Here is a 19,950-nt window from a genome sequence, read left to right as displayed (position 1 = left end):
TTTAACTAAATATGTAGCCCGAAATGGCTTATTAGAGATATTTTCAAGATATCTCTCTTTTTAGTTGAGTTAACGGTGTAAATATGAGTTTTGAAAATCTCTATCCGAGTAAGAGCAACATGAGCAAACAACTGAATAGATAATACTCCTGTAGAGTTCGTACAGTTGAAATTTCAATAGTTTATCAAAAAAAATATGTCTTTTACATATTTTATGTTATTAGTTTCGGTTGTTTAATGTATTTTTTACATAGTTTTTAAATATATAAATCTAATTTCAAAATACTTAAAACTTCTATAATCAAATTTACAGTCAAAGTTTAGAAATTTGAACCTCAAAAATTGCAGTTGTGCCGCATAAATTAAAGCGGAGGAAGTAATTTTCTTTTGTCCATATACCAAAATGTTCATGGAGCTTAGACTAACAACTTTAAGAGACTAATAAAACACCTATTAGCACAGCATATATACTGGTGTTCTAGTAACAAGCTAGTCATGCCCCCTTGCCTTCATGCTATATGAGAGCTTAATTTATCCTATTGATCATTATTTTTATTTGGTAAAGTTAGTTGAACGTCAATTTGACATTAATGTTGAAAATCACGCAGGAACATACTTTTAACTTGTTTTTTTTTTTTTTTTTTGTTATTTTAACACTCTCAACTTTCTCTTTCTTATTTTATAACTAAGACAGAATATATAGATAGCACTTAAATTTAGTCTTCAATATCATTTTGGCACCTCAATTTTCGTTGTGACAAAAATATCTAGATGGTTACAATGAAAATTGGGGTGCCAAATTGACAATGGAAATTATGTTTAAGCGTTTATTTGTGTATTCACCTTTGACTAAACTATACAACTTGTGCATTACGTACCCAAGCAAGAGGGGGATTAACGCAATCTATGTTATTGACATCAACTATATGACTTGTGATTTCAAAATCTTCAATAGTTGATAATCAGATAACGTCCTTTAAACGTTATTTTCCCAGAAATTACAAAGACGACAAAATATGTTCTTATAATTAATATTTTTAATAATCATATTAAGTAAGACAAAGGCAAGTCATATATATACTGATACAAATAGAAGAAATTAAAAATGCACACTTAGCCACATATTTAGCACTAACTTCAACTATGTCACTCTCTCGTGATGGGCAAAGTCTAAGCTTTGATTCTTTGTTTATTAGGATAACATTTCTTAAACGTCATTGATATTAAGTTGAACATTATACCAAAACGTACTGTAATCATTTTCTCTTTGTCTTTTTTCATCTAATTAAATTTAATTAAGTAAGCTACCTTAAATTATTCACTTAAGTCACCAAAGAGTACGTGGATTACTTGTAGAATTTGAGAAGTATTAACAAAATAAAATTAGTCGTCAAAATTAGATGGAAACGTTGAAAAAAGAAAGACGAGCTTGTTTAATTTCAATTTTCACATACTATTATCATTCAACGGCAACTCGAAAATAACATGTACAACCAAAAATAGCATGGCTTTTTGAGTATTAGGTTTGAACTAAATTAGGAATTGGGGTTGAGACTCTAGAGGATGAATTTTTCTACGCAACGATCGACGCCTGGCCTGGCCTCGTTGATTTTTGGTACCATAGAAAATAATCTATTCGTTTACTTTTACTTGTCACATTTAGGCTTGACACAATATATCAAGAAACAATAATTGACGTGATTATTTTACCAAGTGATTAATTTTGAGGAAATACTTGCAGACTTCAATAATCAGTGTAACAGGATGAATGATGAAGCCCGTGTGAAATGTCACTATTTTGTTCTTTAAAATCTGCACGTAAAGTAAAGTATTGTCTATCATTATCTCAATTCACAAGAATTCAATGCTATGTCTTTCTTTTCTTTTCTTTTTTTACTTTTTCCAAAATTTTGTCCAATCAAAACCTAACAATAGGTACCAATTTTCTACGTCATGGATCAAGCAACGTGGGTCAAATAAATCTTAGTCAACTCTCCTTTTGTCTTCAACCTCGATTTTGTCCTTTTATTTCACTTTTGACAATCCACCGCTACCAATTGTCACATTATCACAATATTTATATAAAGAAAAAACGGAAAAAATATTTCATATTATTATAAAAAAAAAGTCATGACAAAAAAAATAACAGGTAATAAAATAATTATTTAAAGTATGACGGTAGAAAAACATCAGGTAATAAAATAATGATAATAAAACAAAACTTGGTAAGAGAGTTGGAAGGTTAAACTAGGACGGTATGACCATTGCTTATCTCATTTTGATCAATTATCTTTTCAATTTACCTTTAGAGCCCGTTTGGGATTGCTACTATAAATTATTTATTATTTTTAAAAATATTTTATTAAAATAACTTTTCAAAAAAGTGTTTTAAGAAAAAAAAAAGTTATTTGTATTTTAGTTAATTCATTTCAAATGCGTTTTGATAAGCGGATTGTGTTTGGCTAAAAAAAAATTAAAAAATACTTTTGAAAGTCTAATTACGAAAAAGAACAAGTATCAATGTACTTTTAATATCAAGATTATCTTAAATATCTATTGTATAATTTTTAATTAAATTTTTATTTTTATTAAATTAAAAAGTACAAACTCAAATTTTCAATCAATATTATACATAGATGAATAAAAAACAAATTTAATATTGATATAATATTAACATGATGATTTAAATATAATTAAAAATATCAATCAAAATAAATTTAAAAATTATTTCACAAATTAAATAATCACATACGAAAAACTCATCACAAAAATAAATAAATTGAAGAGATATATTGATAAATATGTATATATAACAATGATAATTGGATCTTGAAATAAACAATTTTCTACTTTGATTCCGCTTTTTTTAAGAAGTAGAACTTTTTTGGCTTCTTTTCAACGTAGAAAAACTGCATCTGCTTTCATTTGAAAGCAATTTTACTGATTAGCCAACACCTTTTTCTTTTTACAATAAATATCTTTTACTCAAAATAAATATTTTTAGCGTTCCAACAACAATATCAAACCGTCTCTTAAACGTATTAATAGCATGCTTATTTATTAACACAAGTCGTGTTTCTTGATTTGACACCGCTACATCCGTTCTTTGAATATTTTACATAAAGAAAAAAAAAATCTTTTATAGTAATGTTCTTTCATTTACAAAAGGGGGCTAGTACTTTTTTTGTCTTTCAAATTTCTTTCTTTCTTTCTTTGTTAACTTGCTAGCCTCCGTTTTTCTTTTGGTTGATATATAGAAGACTTTGTTAGTACTTAAATTGCGTGATTTTGAGGTTGCCAGGTTAGTGAAATATCTAATATTCAACTGTTATATATACTAGTAATAATAAAAATAGAGGAATAAAGTCATGAAATGATGGCTACTAAGGAGACCAAACAATATGGGTCTAATTTTGGACAGTGAAAAAAGAAAGAGGATTACTTTCTTAGTGTCTTTTATCTTTGAAAAACATGAACATTTAATACTATTTAATAAGTTTTCATTAATTATATATCCAAGTCGAACAAATTATGGTATCAATTTATCGTAATATAAAATATCAAAACTAAATTTAAAATAATACCAAATTAATTTAATATATAATAATATTTTTAAAAATTAAAATTACCAAAATAAAAAAAAAAAACTGTAATACCATGCTATGCCCACCCCTAGATAAGACCATATAGTTTGAAAGGAAAGACAAAATGACACTTTAGGTACTGATGATATATTCATTAAAAAAATTTAATTAAAACTGTATTTTATAAAATTCATATTATTAATAATACTGTGAAACTTTAATTTTGATTACCAACAGTAATATGAAAAAAGTATAAATTTTTATTGAATTGATAAATAGACAAGTAAATAAAATATATTTTTCTATATAGGAATTGAGTAAAATGAAATGAAGGTAGTAGTTATCAATTTGCCATCGCCCTTCGGGGTGGCTTAGTATTTTGGACTTGGAACTTCCATGTTGGAGGTCTCAAGTTTGAAATCCCTTGCCAGCGAAAGCAAGGGGTTTGCCTTCTGGGTCGAGCTCGTCGCACCGAGCTTGCCTAGTGCGGGTTACCTCTCCTATGTGATTTGCGAGCTATTGCATAGGAGCGTGGATTTTATCCTGTGCGCACCCAAAAAATAGCGACTCCGGATTTCCCTTCTCATAAAAAAAAATTGTTATAATTTGCCATGATGTGAAGCAATTTAATTTGACCCATTTCTTGCGGGTATTAGCTGTTTGGTTGCATAGTCGTAATGAAGAAAAACAAATTGTTCAACTCCTTGTTTAGTCCAACCAGTCTTTTGAATTAATAGCCTTTTTGAAGATCCCCATGTAATGAAGAAAAACAAATTGTTCAACTCCTAGCAGCCATTCTCTTTTGATTATATTGGACCAGATCCCTTTTTCTACTATACAGTACAAATTCTAAAACAACATAGGAGTATGAACAAAAACAAAACTTACAAAAGAGAAAATTAAATGATTAGAAATCAACACATTCTTATTTTCTTCTTCTTGTCACATGCTTTGCCTTTTTCTCCCCCCTTTCTCATTGGATCTTGTTTTGTTCAATTACCTTTGCCTTTTAGACGTTGAACATGTTCAAAATGTCCATGGATTATACCAACTTTAATTGGATTTATTCTATATTAGTTGGCAATAACTGGCTAACGTGTTAAAATTTGTGATCCAATTTATGAAACCCTACAAATTTAAATTTAAAATAATATATATACCAGTAATATAATTAAGTGGTAGAACAATAATTATGATAAATTTATCAATATGTATAAGTAAACCGATCAAACTTGCACAATTAATTAATTAAAGATTTAATGTCGAATATCAGAAAGACTAAAATAACCTATCAAAATATACTTGAGGGATCAAAATTAATAATTTATGACGTAGCAACTGCTAATTAAGATTAGCTACTGTTTTTTTTTTTTTTGGTTCGGTGTTCAAAGCTTGGAGATTTATAAAATTTTATCAGTAAGCAATTATAATTAAGTGAAGTGTGTATTCTCATTTAAACTTCATTATATAAAGCTGCAATATGGTTGATAGTGTAAAGGTGATAAATTAAAACAAGATTCGTCATATTGTCTTTCCTCTCACCTAATACAAGGAATTTATTTTATTCAAATCAGACGGTGGCACATTTTTTAAAATTTTCCATGGGTTACCAACTTTTATTGGATTATTTGTATTTGTAAGTTATTTCCTAATAGTTGGTTACGATTCTCTAGTATGTACTCACAATAATTTAACTTAGTCAAGTATTTAACATCCAAAAAATATGGTCAATTTCAAACCACTGGTTCCACTGATGGATGAGAGGGAAAACTTTATCTTTATCATTATGATAAGGAGAATCTTTTAACTTTTTTATCTCCTAAAATAAAAGTATAATTTGTATACATTTTATCTTTTTAAATTTCTATTTGTAATATCGTATAAAATATGTTGTCATTGTTATAATAACGAGAAGGAGTTAGCACAAACTTTTTCGGCTTATGATAATAATATATAGAAGAAAATGAAGGAGTAATTGGCAAACTTTGATATTTTTAAGAGGATAAGTTTAAGTTATATATTGCGTAAAAGAATTTCTATATTAATAGGTCGCCTAAAATTTAATGATTACGCCTAAAATTGTTATACGAAGAGTTGAGTAATTTATTTTCAAGTTCTAAAATATTGTAAATGAAATATGAATAATTTTTTAAATATAAATTTTGAACGTTTTTACTTTAATATTCAATGTTGTTCTAAGTGAGATTAAAATTATTAGATTCACCATTAAATTTTGCCACCTAAAACATATATTTTACTAGTTTCACTATGACCTTGAACCAATTATTGCCTTCAAAAGTTAAAATTTTGAAAAACAAACAACGTTTATTTAACATAATCAATTATCAATATGTAGGATAACCCTAAAATGAAAGAATAAAAATTAATTTTTGAATAGATAATTAAACATTGTAAAAGATAATAAATAAGAAAAAAATTGAAAAAGGAGAGACGAGAGTACATAGTACTTACCGGAGGACAGAGGTCGGATAGTAGCAATCAGATTAAGTTAGAACCCTAACTTTTAAAAATAAATTTGGGTCAAGATTTTTTGAATGTCTTGATAGAAATCAATGATTAGATATTGTTTTTTAATATGACACAAACGCTATTTTCCTGTTTATTTTCATTTATCGATTTTTTTTTAAAAATAAATAAATATATAAACCTACTTGTGTTATTATCTTTAGGTTAGATATTAATTCCAAAAACAGTTTTTTTCATTTAACATTCTGATTTTTAATTTTTTTTTTTTATTTAAATCTACGTACATATGTCTTTGTATGTTAGAAATTAATTCCAAAAATATAGTGCGTAGTGAGTTTCGAGAACCCTCGACACACAGACAGAGGTCCTTCGCTGGGTGCAGAAAGACACTGAGCTACCCGCTTCACTGTGTTTGTTAGTTCGCAATAAATTTATTTGTACTTTATATTTGATATTTTAAAACGAATATTGAATCTATGGAAAAGTCAGTGGGTTCATTTGAATCCTCTTTTTCTACCGAAGCTCCGCCTCTGTTTGTATGAATACTTTATCAAAAAAATCCAAAAATTCAAAAAACTCAAAAAAATCCGAGATTGAAAAATTTGAGTTTTATTGGTTTGATTTGGTTCATAAATTTAAAAATTCGATACAAATAATTTGGTTTGATATTTAAAAAATCTGAACTAACCCGGCCATGTACACCCCTAATACAATGCAAGCTTGGTTTTATTTTACAGGAAAATTAACATAAAAACCTAATAGTAAAAAATAAAAGTTTGACTATTTTTAATACAGGAGTAATTAGAGGAAACATGAACGAAAAGTTCCACAGTGAATTTTATTTTTAATTTTGAAAAAAATAGCATATTGATGAACAAAATAATCACGTTAAAGGAATAACAATGCCAACTGGTACGAACTCTTTTTTTCAAAATTATTCTTTGGTCTAAAAGCGTAGAGAAATACATTTACCATACAATTGTCTTTTTCCTAAAATATGACCGACATAAATGACAATTTTTTCCTACGCTTCTAACAATTCAATTCAAATCATATAATTGGTGTGATACTTTCTCTGTTCATTTTTATTTGATTATTTTTTTATAATTTAAATTTTAAAAAACTAAGTATACTTTATTATTATATATCTAATAGAATTTTATTATTTTCTCCCAATACTATTCTTAATATTAAATAATTATATAAAGTACTCCATAGTAACCAATCTTGATTTTCAAAGCATAACAAATAAAGTTAGTTTAATAAAATAAATTGTTAATAAATACTTTCTTAAGGTGAATGTCAAATCGATTAATATGAACCAAGTAAAATGCAATTGAGGGAATAATAATTACAGTGATATAATCAAATAGATATTTTATTTATTATTTATTAAAAGATGTACAAGTCAAACATAGACTAAAAAGGTATTTTCCTGGTTCATTTTCATTTTCATGCTTCAAAATTCTTCTTGTTCTCTACGGTAAAACATCACTAAATTAATACTTAGTAAATTAATAATCTCTTTAAGATAATATTTTTTTCCAATCTCGTCTTGGGCCAATGAAAAAAATCACTTATTTTGATAAGATAATAAATTTTCAAAAGACCCTTATATAAATATATGGTCCCATTAATATTATAACTGAATAATTCTTTAAAAGTACAAATACATCTAAGATGGTTTAGTGAAATGTGATTCTATTGTGTTTTGTTTTTTGGTTAAACTTTAAATCTAGTTGAAGTTCATCTTTAATTTTACTTATTGTATCCAAAAGTTTTGGTGTTGTCTTTTCAAATTACATCATAATATTGTGAAGAGTTCTAGATACGATAAGTGTTTCCTTACGCATAACTGGTTCTAAAGGTATGGTATCATCTATAATATCATCGTCAACGTTGTTTTTTATGGTATCCACAATTTCTTTTAAGCTCTGGACCACATAATATGTATCATTTTCACTTGGATAAATCAACTGGATATTGACGTCCATTTTATTGCGCTTACCGATATCATTAATCATGACCTCAAGTTCATAAATGACATTTTTCACAAGTGCATGGATTCATTCAAATTCTCTTAGATTTCATCCTTCAAATATATTTTGTAGTGTCTAAAATAATTTATTGTTGTCTTTTGACGAATATTTATCGTCCAAGCCGGGATTTCCAAATTCATGTCGTCCTACTTCATAGCCTTCTAATATCCTACAATAAAATCTGTTCCGATAATACATCTTGAATGTCTTAATTATCCGAGCATCATAAGGTTGAATCTCAAAACACTCTATAAATTAATAATTATTAATTGATTAAATAATACCTCTACAAAATAATAATATTTCACGGTCCCAACTATATTAATTTAGCGAGGTTTTACTGTATATTCTTTTAGTACTCATTTGATCGAGGAATAAGTTATTTTGAGATTAATTATTTCATGATTATTATTCACTTTGAATGTGGATTAAAAATAACATCATGTTCGAGAGTCATCGTGCTATTTTATTACAACCAAACATAGAATAAATTAAAACTTATCCAAAAAATCAATATTAAATTAGTTAATCTATTATCCCTAGTACCAAACGAGCCCTCTGAATAACATATCAACTTTAGGTAATTTAGTCCCTTTAGAGGCATTTTTATTTTTTCTATAAAATAATAATGTAATAATAATTTTATTAGTTTAGAGATCAAATCAGAGAAGTTAATGAAAGTCAACAGCTGGTAAGAATTAGGGAAAGAAGTAATTAGAGGTAGTATTAAGAGGTGTTAATAGGTAGGGGTGGCTACTTCATCAAGTAGCCCAAAACTCATTGACTTTAAATTCGATTTAATGCATCATTAATTAGCTTAATTATCGATTGAAACGAGACTGCACAATCTAACTACACCACAATAGATTTCTAGATTGCAAAAAAATTGAACCAAACTCCAACTTACCCTCATTAATTCAAAGTAAGAAGATGTCAATCACTTCCTTGTAATTTTAAGTTATTAAAAAGGATCATTTAGTCCAAAATCAGGTTATATAGTTTCGAGATTATGATAAAAGTTGTTCATCTCACTTTTATAAACACTAAATATTTTCATACTTGTGTTGTGATATAAAATTTATATTAATTTAAAATACTAAATATAAAATTAATTTAATTTTAAAATTTATAGAAATAACCACTTAATCTTCCCCCAAGGTAATGCAAATCAGCTTAAAGAGTCAACAGATTGTCCCTCCCTAGGGATTGTAACGTGTTTAATTTGGTGTGCTATCTTTCTCCTATTCGCTGGATCACTCCGTTCGTTCACTTTTTATTTGTCAGTCGCTATATTTTGACTTAATATTCTTATTAAGAAAATAATAATTAATATAATTATTTATCATATTAAATTTGTTAATTAATATATAATATTTTAAATATTGATAATAAAATATGAAAAATTAATTATTATTTTTTAAATATTAAAAGTGGCATATATATATATGGGCGAGAATAGATCGAGAATCTAAGAAGGGTTTTTAATGTGGACGACGTGGTTCTTAAGAAATTTCGTGTCGCAGTCATACACGACTACGTTCCACACACAGCATTCTTAAATCTTCTTTTCTCTTCTACTTTGACAAAAAATAAAAGAGAAAATACATAACTATCTCATTAAAGTAAGATATATTTTTAAAAAAGACACTTAAATTTTGAGGAGATTCTAATACACCACTTAATTAGATTAATGTGAAATTATTGAACCATTTTTCAATATTTTATAGAAAGAGTGTATATCACTCGCTTGAAGAGCGTGGAAACAAAAAAAAAGTAAGATTAAAATTTTCTTTTGCAATATTTTTTATTAACTATATAAATAATCTTTATTTTACTGTTAATTTTTTATTTCTTCTCCTTCCCGAGTTTCACCATTGAAGGAGCTTGAAGTTTTTTTTTTCTTCTTTTTTTGCTCTCTTTTCGTTTTTCATTTAGATTGGATTTCGACGGAGAGATTTAATTGTAACTAAATAACACAATCTCAGTACATAAAATAAAATGCCTTTTCACTGACAAAAAAATCCCATTGATAACGGAAGCAACAACAAATTTGTTGTTTCATCCTCATATTTCTTCTTCTCCTTCTTGACTGTATGGGGTGAGAATCTCTGGAAAGATGATGGCAACTTTGAAGACAGAATCGTCGGCATTATTTCAATGTTTTTTTCAAATACAATCCAAGTTGATTTAGAGCAAAAATCAAAGGCAAAACACATAAAAAGAAGACTTTGGTAGAAATTTTAATTAGAAAACAATAAATTTTGAAAGCGGATTTGATTTTTCAGCTTTAATTTTGATTTAATGTTGTAAATGGTGTTGTAGCAATGGCGGCCACTCCACAATGAAGAAGACCAACGGATGGGTTAAGCGAAGAAAGAAAAAATAAAGAATTAAAACTAAAAAAAACATAAATAAAAACAAAGATTAGGAAATTATATAAAAATTGACAGGTGGCAAACTATAATTAGTGCGTGCTTACACCTTCTTTTTTATAAGTGGGATTAACTGAAAAATGAGATATTTATATCACTTTTAAATTATTTAGTGGGGTACTAGGACCCTTATAAAGTTTGAGTGTTTTTTTTTAAAAAAATGTTATAGTTGAATGGGGTAATTATGTATTTCCCCAAAATAAAATAAAAAAACTTCTAAAACTATTATTTAATCATTTGATTTTTAAAAGTTATTGACCCGAACTCACAATTATAACGTGAAAAATATTTTCACGATTTCTTCCATACCATTGAACCATCAATCAATTTTGTTAGAGATTCACAAATTAATTATATGCATATATAATTATTTAATTTTCTAGTACATATACATGATATATATAAAAACTACTGAGTTCGTTTTAACCCACAAACCTTCACCTAGCTCCGCCTCTGATTGCCCAGCCCAAAATACAAGTTAACTCCAGTATATATAACTTTGTACATGTAATTAAACATCCAAAAGAAAAGACATTCAAGAATTTTCACCGTTACAGTTTAAAGGATCACAAAATAGCAGGCTTGGAAAATTTTAACGTATAATTTTTTTGAGATATATTTTGTGATAATATAAGTCAAAAGAAAAAATCATACCAGACAGTCTGATGACTGATGATAAAAGACAACTTCGTTGATAAAATAAAAATTTCAAACTTTAGTATATTGTGGTGAAATCTTTTACAAACAGAGCTTTGAATTATGCTGGAGTTTTACATATTTCAGTTAAGTACGTATTTGTGCAAAATTTATTTTTGTATTAAAAGTTAAAACACAATTGTATCAATACAAGTTCAAAAATTAAATTCACCGAAAAAATAATCAGGTCAAAATATACTCTCGCATCCGATATATATATATACCATATGATTAAGTACATGATTTGTCCACACTTTTTTCTTACTTTATAATGATTAGTTAATATATGTTTTCATCTGATCAAATCACTTAAATCATACTTATTTCATTTTAATTAATTGATATAGTTTGACTTATCATAATTTTTTGTTTTAAAGTTATAATTTTAAATATGTCATATCAATTACTCTTTGCTAGTCAAATTACTATCTAGGTAATGTTTTCTACTTTTCTTAAAAAGGGGGTAAAACAAAACCTAACAAGTAAAATTGACTGAAGTTTTTAAACTTGACAGCTATAACATATCACGTTATCTACGTGATTATATAAATTATTATAAGTAAGATAAATTTTGAAGTAGAATTTATTAAAAAAAACCGGATTACCCAGTCATGAGTGTGACCCGAAAATTTTGTCCGTCAAATCCGTTGACTTTAATATATCTGATAATCGTATTTTTCTTTTGATCACGTGGGACGCGCCGCACCGTTCGGGGCGGTGGATTTCTTCTTTTCTTTACTTTTAATAGGAACGAGTCAAACTCAGTCTTGACCCTTTGAGACGAAAACTCCTTCATTCCGCTTTTCTCTCACCTTTTGGGTCCCACTTATTGACACCTGTCACCCATACAATGACGCACCACCTTACGTTCCCTTAATATTTACCACTTTTGACCACTCTTTTTCCTTTCTCTTTTTCTTTTTAGTCGTTGAGTATATAACTAAATATTATTGTCTTCCTCCTATATTAGTGGATCATCTTATTAATTTCTTTATACTATTTATTTATTTTATTAAATTAAAATGGTATTAATTAAAATTTTCGTGTAGTACTCTTATAATTAATTTTTTTCTAAAAATGTTCATATTTATTTATAAAATTTCAAGAAGTATTTAAAGAATAAATTAATAAAATTATTTTCTTGTTTATGATATCATAATAAACTCGTAAATAAATGACCAACTAATATAAAATAGAGAGAGTATTATTTTAAATTATTTATATATAAATATTATGAATTGTGGTAGTGGGGTGGTAATACGATTAATATGGAATATCACTTGTTAATCTTGTTTTTTCTAATTTCATGAAGTCATTTTTTTTATATTGAGCAACTTGTTTTTCTTTAAAAAAAAATCTAAATTTTTGACCAATTGAGTATAACAAAATTGTTTTTTTTTAGAATTTTTTTTCCATACCGACATACCCTAAAATTTCAATTTTTTGTAAAAATTTGATGAAATTTTTTAAAAAATCCAAGAAAGTAATTAATTTGAAGTAGAAGGTAATCAAAATGATTCTATTATTTTTATTAAAAGGATTAACTCATTTATATTTTGGGTAGGCTTAGAGTAGTTTCGAAATAAAATTAACATATTATAAATATATTTTTGGGTAAGTTTTGAGTAGTTTCTAAATAAAATAAATGTATTATAATTTTTTTATTATAAACTTATACTCCCACTCTTTTTAAAAAAAGGATATAAATATGTTAATTTAAGCACATATTTACAATTACAATTTTTTTTTAAAATTCTGTGTCAAATCATATTATTATTATTTTTTTAAAAAAAGAAATAATTTATATGGTAGAAGAATTTTGAAAAGTTGCTGTTAGGTAAAAAAAAAATGTTTTGAGTGTCTAAAGAGTAACAGTGACAATTTTTTGGGAGGATAATTTTTTTTTTAAAAAAAAATAAAAATTTAAAAAGTAGTACTAGTAGTTTTCTTGGTCTACGTAACCTTCGCGGAAGCTACTCATCTCAAAGTCTTTTTATAGCAGCGTCCAGAGCATCTGTTAAAAAACTTCTTAGACTCTTCAATTTATCATATTTCTATTTCTACATTTTTCCACAAATTTTCTCCATTCTCTATTTTGGCTTTTGATCTTCTATATTCCTCCAAATTTCATTTTTTATGGACAAAGGATGGGGTCTTACCCTTGAAACTTCTTCTTCTAATTCTGATAGAGCTGGTTTCTTCAAGAGCAAGCCTGTTTTTGGTTTTAATTTAAGTCCTAAATATAACGCTGGTGAAATGTTTTCCTCCTCCGATGAGAAACGTAGCATCGTTAATGAAGTCGACTTCTTCTCCGATAAAAAGCCTATTGTAAAGAAGGAAAATTCTCAAGGCGATAATTCTATCAGAACTGATGATCAGTTTGTTGTAAATGTAAGTTTCGTTGTTTTGGGTTAAACCATAGAGTTTAAATTTTGGATCGACCTCTATATCTTTTTGATGTATGACAAGAATAATTTCAATTGATGATAATTGTTTGTTATTCAATTTTGTAGACTGGTTTGCAACTTGTGACTGCAAACGCGGGGAGTGATCAGTCAACCGTAGATGATGGGGTTTCATCGGAAGTACTTGAGGATAAACGAGCTAAAATTCAGGTAATTAATTTGACTATTAACTTTATTAATTAGTTTATCTTAAAAAATAAATAAATCAATTTTGTTAAATGTATTTTGATTTTGGAATTGACTTGTATCTTGATTTTTTTTTTCTTAATTTATAAATAGCAGTTGGCACAATTGCAAATTGAGCTTGAACGGATGAATTCCGAGAATCAACGTTTAAAAGGGATGCTTACTCAAGTTAACAGCAGTTATTCTGCACTTCAGATGCATCTTGTTACACTCATGCAACAACAGCAGCAGCAGCAACAACTGAATTCAAAAACTGAAAATACACATCCCCATGAGGTACTTCATTGCTGTAGTATTCTACTAAATTAATTCTGAATAATTGTGTATGTAATTTAATTTTATCGATCTATTATTCAATGACTTCTCATTCTAGAAATGAACATGTGTATAGAATTTAAACTCTAAATCCGATGTATATTGTTAACAATTCCTTAGGTTGTTGGCGCAAAGACTGATGAAGAAAAGAAAAAAGAGAATAATGGGACCATAGTTCCAAGACAATTCATGGAGCTAGGCCCAAGTGGTTCCAAAGTTGACCCGATGGACGAACCATCTCATTCTCACTCCTCATCAGAAGAAAGAACTCTATCTGGATCACCTCGGAACAACATGGAATTAGTGTCAAGGGATAAGGCAATTAACCGCGAAGAAAGCCCAGAATCTGAGAGTTGGGCTCCAAACAAGGCCCCTAAATTGATGAATTCATCATCAAAACCTGTTGAGCAATCAACAGAAGCAACCATGAGGAAAGCTCGTGTCTCCGTCCGTGCTCGATCAGAAGCTCCCATGGTACGTCACCTAAAATATCAATCCTTAATAGTAGTATTTAACAATTTTAGCATCAAAATTAATCATTTGTAATAAAAATTTCGCAGATTAGTGATGGTTGCCAGTGGAGAAAATATGGTCAGAAAATGGCAAAAGGCAATCCATGTCCACGTGCTTACTATCGTTGCACTATGGCTGTTGGCTGTCCAGTGCGCAAACAGGTACTCATCTATATATGCTCAACTTTATCTAACTTATAAATATACACAGTCAGTATAAAGAAATTTACGAGTTACATGACATAATTATTCAGGTGCAAAGGTGTGCGGACGACAGGACGATCTTAATAACAACATACGAAGGTACACATAACCACCCACTACCACCAGCAGCCATGGCTATGGCATCAACAACATCCGCAGCAGCAAACATGTTACTCTCTGGTTCCATGCCAAGTGCTGATGGGCTAATGAACACAAATTTCTTAGCAAGGGCAATGCTTCCATGTTCATCAAACATGGCAACTATTTCAGCATCAGCTCCATTTCCTACTGTTACATTAGACCTCACAGCCCAAAATCCAAACGCAGCATTGCCTAATTACCACCAAAGAATTAACCAAGCAAATCCTCATTTCCAATTCCCTTTACCAGCTGGGCTTAATCACCCGAATTTCGCCGCTTCAATGTCAGCACCACAAATGCCTCACATTATGGGGCAACCTTTGTATAACCAATCGAAATTTTCGGGCTTACAAATTTCTCAGGACAACATTCATCACCCATCAATTTCTCATGACACGCTCTCCGCCGCCACGGCTGCCATCACCGCCGATCCTAACTTCACCGCCGCCCTTGCTGCTGCCATCTCCTCCATCATCGGTGGTTCTCATCCGAATAACGGCAACAGCCCCATGTCCGGTCCCTCAAGCAATAATAACAACACTAGTAGTTTCCCAGGGAACTAATTAAATAAAATATTATTTTGATTTGAAAAATTTGCTGTCAATTACCCAATAGTCTTTCTTCATTCATTTTTTTTTTTGTAATTTCTTAGGACATTAGGGGATGAAATTGGAATGAGTTTTCATGTTCATATCTTTTTTCTTTGTATTATTACCGTGGAGGAAAAAGTATAGGAGAAAAAAAAACGTTATTTTCATTCTTTTATTCCGATTTTGAATTTTGGGTATACAAACAAAAATGGATGCAATGTATGTGATTGCTTCATCAAAATCATCTTCTGTTTGAGTTAATTATTTCGATGTGAATGTTGTTATTTTCTTTTTCTTCTGCTTTTTCGTAAGTTGACGAAAAAACAAAAAAAGGAAATTGAGGTTCAAAAAGGTTGGCAAGATCCAAGAACTCAAGAAAAGAATAATCATACTTTTTTATTCAGAAAGTTTCAGTGATTGGTGAGTAGTCAATAAAATCAGGCTATAATAGTTTGACACGTAAAAGTTTGTTCCATTTGGATTGGCTTGAAAAGTTCGAACTCTATAGAAACTTCAATGTAACTTCCTCGTGATTCTCTGATCATTCATCATGCCATTGGATCTCCATTATCTTGTGTCATTTGAGGAGTACTTGACGATTATAAAAATAAAAAGTAAAAAAATTAGTACATAGATAATTAAGATCAGATATAATTTAAGGAGAATTTAAATAAAACATGCCAAGTTTTCTATTAATTCAGCAAAAGTCTACTTGTGCTAACAACTTATGGTAATTGCCTAATTGGTATCAACAACGACCTGTTATTGCGAGTTAAATTAAATTAATAGTCTATTACATTGTATATTTAGATCCAAAAAATATATACCGTCTCCGTCAAATTGGAAGTTACACTGATTGTGTAAAACGTAAATCAAAATTTATTTATACGGTCAATATTTTTATAATATATAGAGTAGAATCATTTGTCAATTATAAAAATCTTACAAGTCTCCAATAAATAATAAAGTTATAATCCGAATATATTATGAGTATTTATCTTTGTTTGGGTCAAATCCTTTATGTCCTCCATGATCTCGGTGCATTCATGTTGGAGATTTTTTGAAGAAACCAAATGACTTTAAAAGAACAAAAGGATTTGATTTCATATGTTCAAACTTCAAGGACGTCTTCATTTGACTTCACCTCCTTCAAGATGGGTATCTGTCTCCTGTCTCACTGTTTATTAATCTTCCGTTTCAAAAATAAGTAATGTTTTTAATTTGAACACGTTATAATTATTTCTGTATTGAAATAAAGATGATTTTGGAAGACTAAGATTATATCCTGTTTGAAATCTTAAAAATACTACTTATTTTTAAACAAAATAAAAAAATTAAAATACCACTTATTTTAGAACGAATAGAGTATTTGTTTTTATAATTGTTAGGAAGAGTTCACTCCTTTTTTTTTTCAATAGTTGGACTCATAAAATGATGGTACAACAGCTAGCAATGGGGCCAATTGTATATTATTTAAAAGAAAATGCAGCAAATTAAATGCCTCCTTCCTAGCAACATCATATGGGCTGGCTGACTATAAGATTTGTTTTGAATATAATGGTCATTGAGGAACTGAATTCATAAACTTTTTAATAAGGTCTGAAAAAACAAAGCACGGATTAAAAATTAAATTAAAATGATGTGGGATATCACACCACCACAAGAATAGTAAACGGAATAAATTGACATTAGAACAGTTGAATATCCAAAACATATTTCGAAATGTGAACGTATATCTTAACGGAGGTACTTTAAAAATAGGGTAACATCTAAATTATCCTTCTATTATTCAAAATTGAGCAACTTTGACGTTAAACATTTGGTTTAATATTACCCGTCTTTAGCAATTTCATTTTACCTCTTGACTCCTAATTGTGTTGTAATGTCGAGGTAATTTTAAATCATAGTGAAACGTTTGATATTTTTTTTTGAAAAATTTATACAAGCCTTTCACGTTGTAGCTCCATCAATAAAAGGGAAAATACGAGAAGATTTACGAACCAAGAAAAACATAAATGGACCAATGGCGTAACAAAACAATGGATGAGATTAATCAATTTTAGATTATATATAAACATCTTTGGATGGTTTTCCCAAAAATTGAGTGCATAATTGTGATAAAACAGAAGTTCATGGATTAGTGCAATATTGAGTAAAAGTTTGTACCTAAGAACCAAAAACAAAAAAAGAGGCCATTGAAAGAGAGAGTATAGGAAGTAGTCTATAATTGTAGTATTTTATTGGACAAGTCAGATACGTTATTGACTTACGTGCACATATATTAGACTTTTTAATTTGATGATGTGCCTACCAATCATATATGTAGTGTACTTATTAAAATAAATAATCCAATTATTTTATATATAAGAAAAATAATAACAATGGAACGTGTGACTTTGTGGGTCGCAACCGTACTATATCCACCGTACAACATCGTTTACCAACGACCTTATTATTATTCACACATGCTCCCATGTGATCTTATTTTCTCCTCTCTTTTTACGAAATAATAATGTACTGTAATAAATTAATAAGAAAATATCAATTTTGTGTGAATGGGATTTTTAGATATTTAGATAGATTTAGGTTACTTGCACCTTTTATCTAAGGTGCAATAAATGATGGATATTTTAATTAATCTCAGACATAACATAATCTTGAAATATTTTACTTTAGTCTTTATTCATGAATCAATTTTTTTCTAAAAGACTGATATATTAAGTTATAAATAATTTAAATGTTTAAAATTATATGAAAAATATATAATTTGATATTTCTTTTCTTATCAGTATGGTGAGGAAATGTAGTATCTTAAAATTTGTAAATATAGTTAATTTTTCAAAAAGTGAAAAATGGCAAATATTTTGAAATGGAGGAAATAAATAACTAATATCACTGGATGTTTGGATCAATTAGTAACCTTTGTAAAATAAATTTGTGATCGAGATGGAGAGAGAAAGCTTAGAGGAAATTTTGGAACTTTAATAATGAGTTGTTTAGTCATAGTAGCAATTATTCATGCCTTGATAGAATGATGATGTTGTGTACACACTATATTAATATGATTTGTTCCTTTTTCAAATTTCATGTATCACAAGAATTTAATACATCAAATCGTTTTTTAACAATCAAGACATATTTTAACTGTGTGGTAGAGGGTGGCGAGGCATTGGTGGAGCTAGGGGGATTAACCCCCTTTAACTAGAAAACTACGTACATGACAAAGTTAAAATTATTTGTTATATATATATATATAATAAATCTTAAACTTTTTAACTCTTATCAAATATTTACTTTTTAAATTTTGAATTCCTTGTTGAAATCTATGTCACTTGAAATTTGAAAAGGGGAAAATCCTACCAACTAGCCATATGCATTTTTGATCAGTTGGGCTTCCACAAATTGTACCATGACCTGCTCCCTAGTTTTGGCCCATTTTCTAATGGACCATATGTACGCTAATGTGGCCCAACGATAACCCACTCTACCGAATAGGGATCTACCCATTTTGAGATTCAAAGACTTGTCAAGTTGTCATCCCATAAATCCAGTACATGACATTCTTTTGCATCAATCCATCCAATTGTTATTTTCTGTAAACATAGAAAATTATGTTGCAACTCATTGACATTGTGAGATATGCTTCCATGTTACAAAGTGCATAAGATCACCGATAAGGACTGTTGTGGAGGGGTCAGTACTCCTTCATCCTTAACCAAGAGGTCTCGAGTTCGAGCCCCCTTGGGTACCGAATACCAGATGGGAAACCCCAAAAAAAAAAAATGCATAAAATCAACACAATCTTCACAAACTAATCCTAGTAATAGAGTTGATGGATTTTGAATTAGAAATGTATAATTAATTCGAATAGAACATAGTCTAATCATTAGAATAACACTAGATCTATTTCAAAGAAAGAGTTCTTGAATTTTTACATAAATTGTAATTTTATATCACTTTCCTAAGAAATTTTTATTTTTACTCCTATCATATCCGAAAAGGAGGATTATCAACTTGTTCAATTTTTTATAAAATTATAACTACCTAATATACCTTCTTCAAAATTTTTAAAAAAAATATAAATTGAGATCAAGTTAAAAAATACGCTTAATTTTTTTTTTTTTTAATGGAAGGAGAGGAATGACATAAGAAAAAGCAATGTGTCGCGTGTAAAGCGCACCAACAATTAAAACAAGTTTCTGACGCGTAAGGTTTCAGTTACTACATATGCCCCCACTCAACACTCACTTTTAATCTATCCTTATCATAACCGTAATACTTTTGCTCCAATCTTTCCCTT

The 19,950-nt window shown here is 28.6% G+C and overlaps 1 protein-coding gene across 2 annotated transcripts; it reads left to right on the top strand.

The window, feature by feature from the left end:
* Positions 1-13,281: 13,281 nt before the first annotated feature.
* LOC125848653 (probable WRKY transcription factor 31) lies at positions 13,282-15,817 on the top strand. 2 transcript variants are annotated; one of them, XM_049528566.1, is made up of 6 exons: positions 13,282-13,628; positions 13,751-13,852; positions 13,982-14,164; positions 14,324-14,677; positions 14,764-14,877; positions 14,970-15,817. In XM_049528566.1, exons 1-6 carry the CDS (start codon positions 13,374-13,376, stop codon positions 15,621-15,623), a joined length of 1,662 nt encoding a protein of 553 aa, XP_049384523.1. In that variant the 5' UTR covers positions 13,282-13,373; the 3' UTR covers positions 15,624-15,817. The 2 variants fall into 2 exon arrangements, with proteins under 2 accessions (XP_049384523.1, XP_049384524.1); XM_049528567.1 differs by having other exon boundaries at positions 13,283-13,628; positions 13,985-14,164.
* Positions 15,818-19,950: the final 4,133 nt, after the last annotated feature.

This window comes from Solanum stenotomum, chromosome 12, assembly GCF_019186545.1.
Source record: "Solanum stenotomum isolate F172 chromosome 12, ASM1918654v1, whole genome shotgun sequence".
Taxonomy (NCBI): Eukaryota; Viridiplantae; Streptophyta; class Magnoliopsida; order Solanales; family Solanaceae; genus Solanum; species Solanum stenotomum.
Note: the sequence above shows the minus strand (reverse complement) of the source record. Positions and strands in the feature narration are given on the sequence as shown.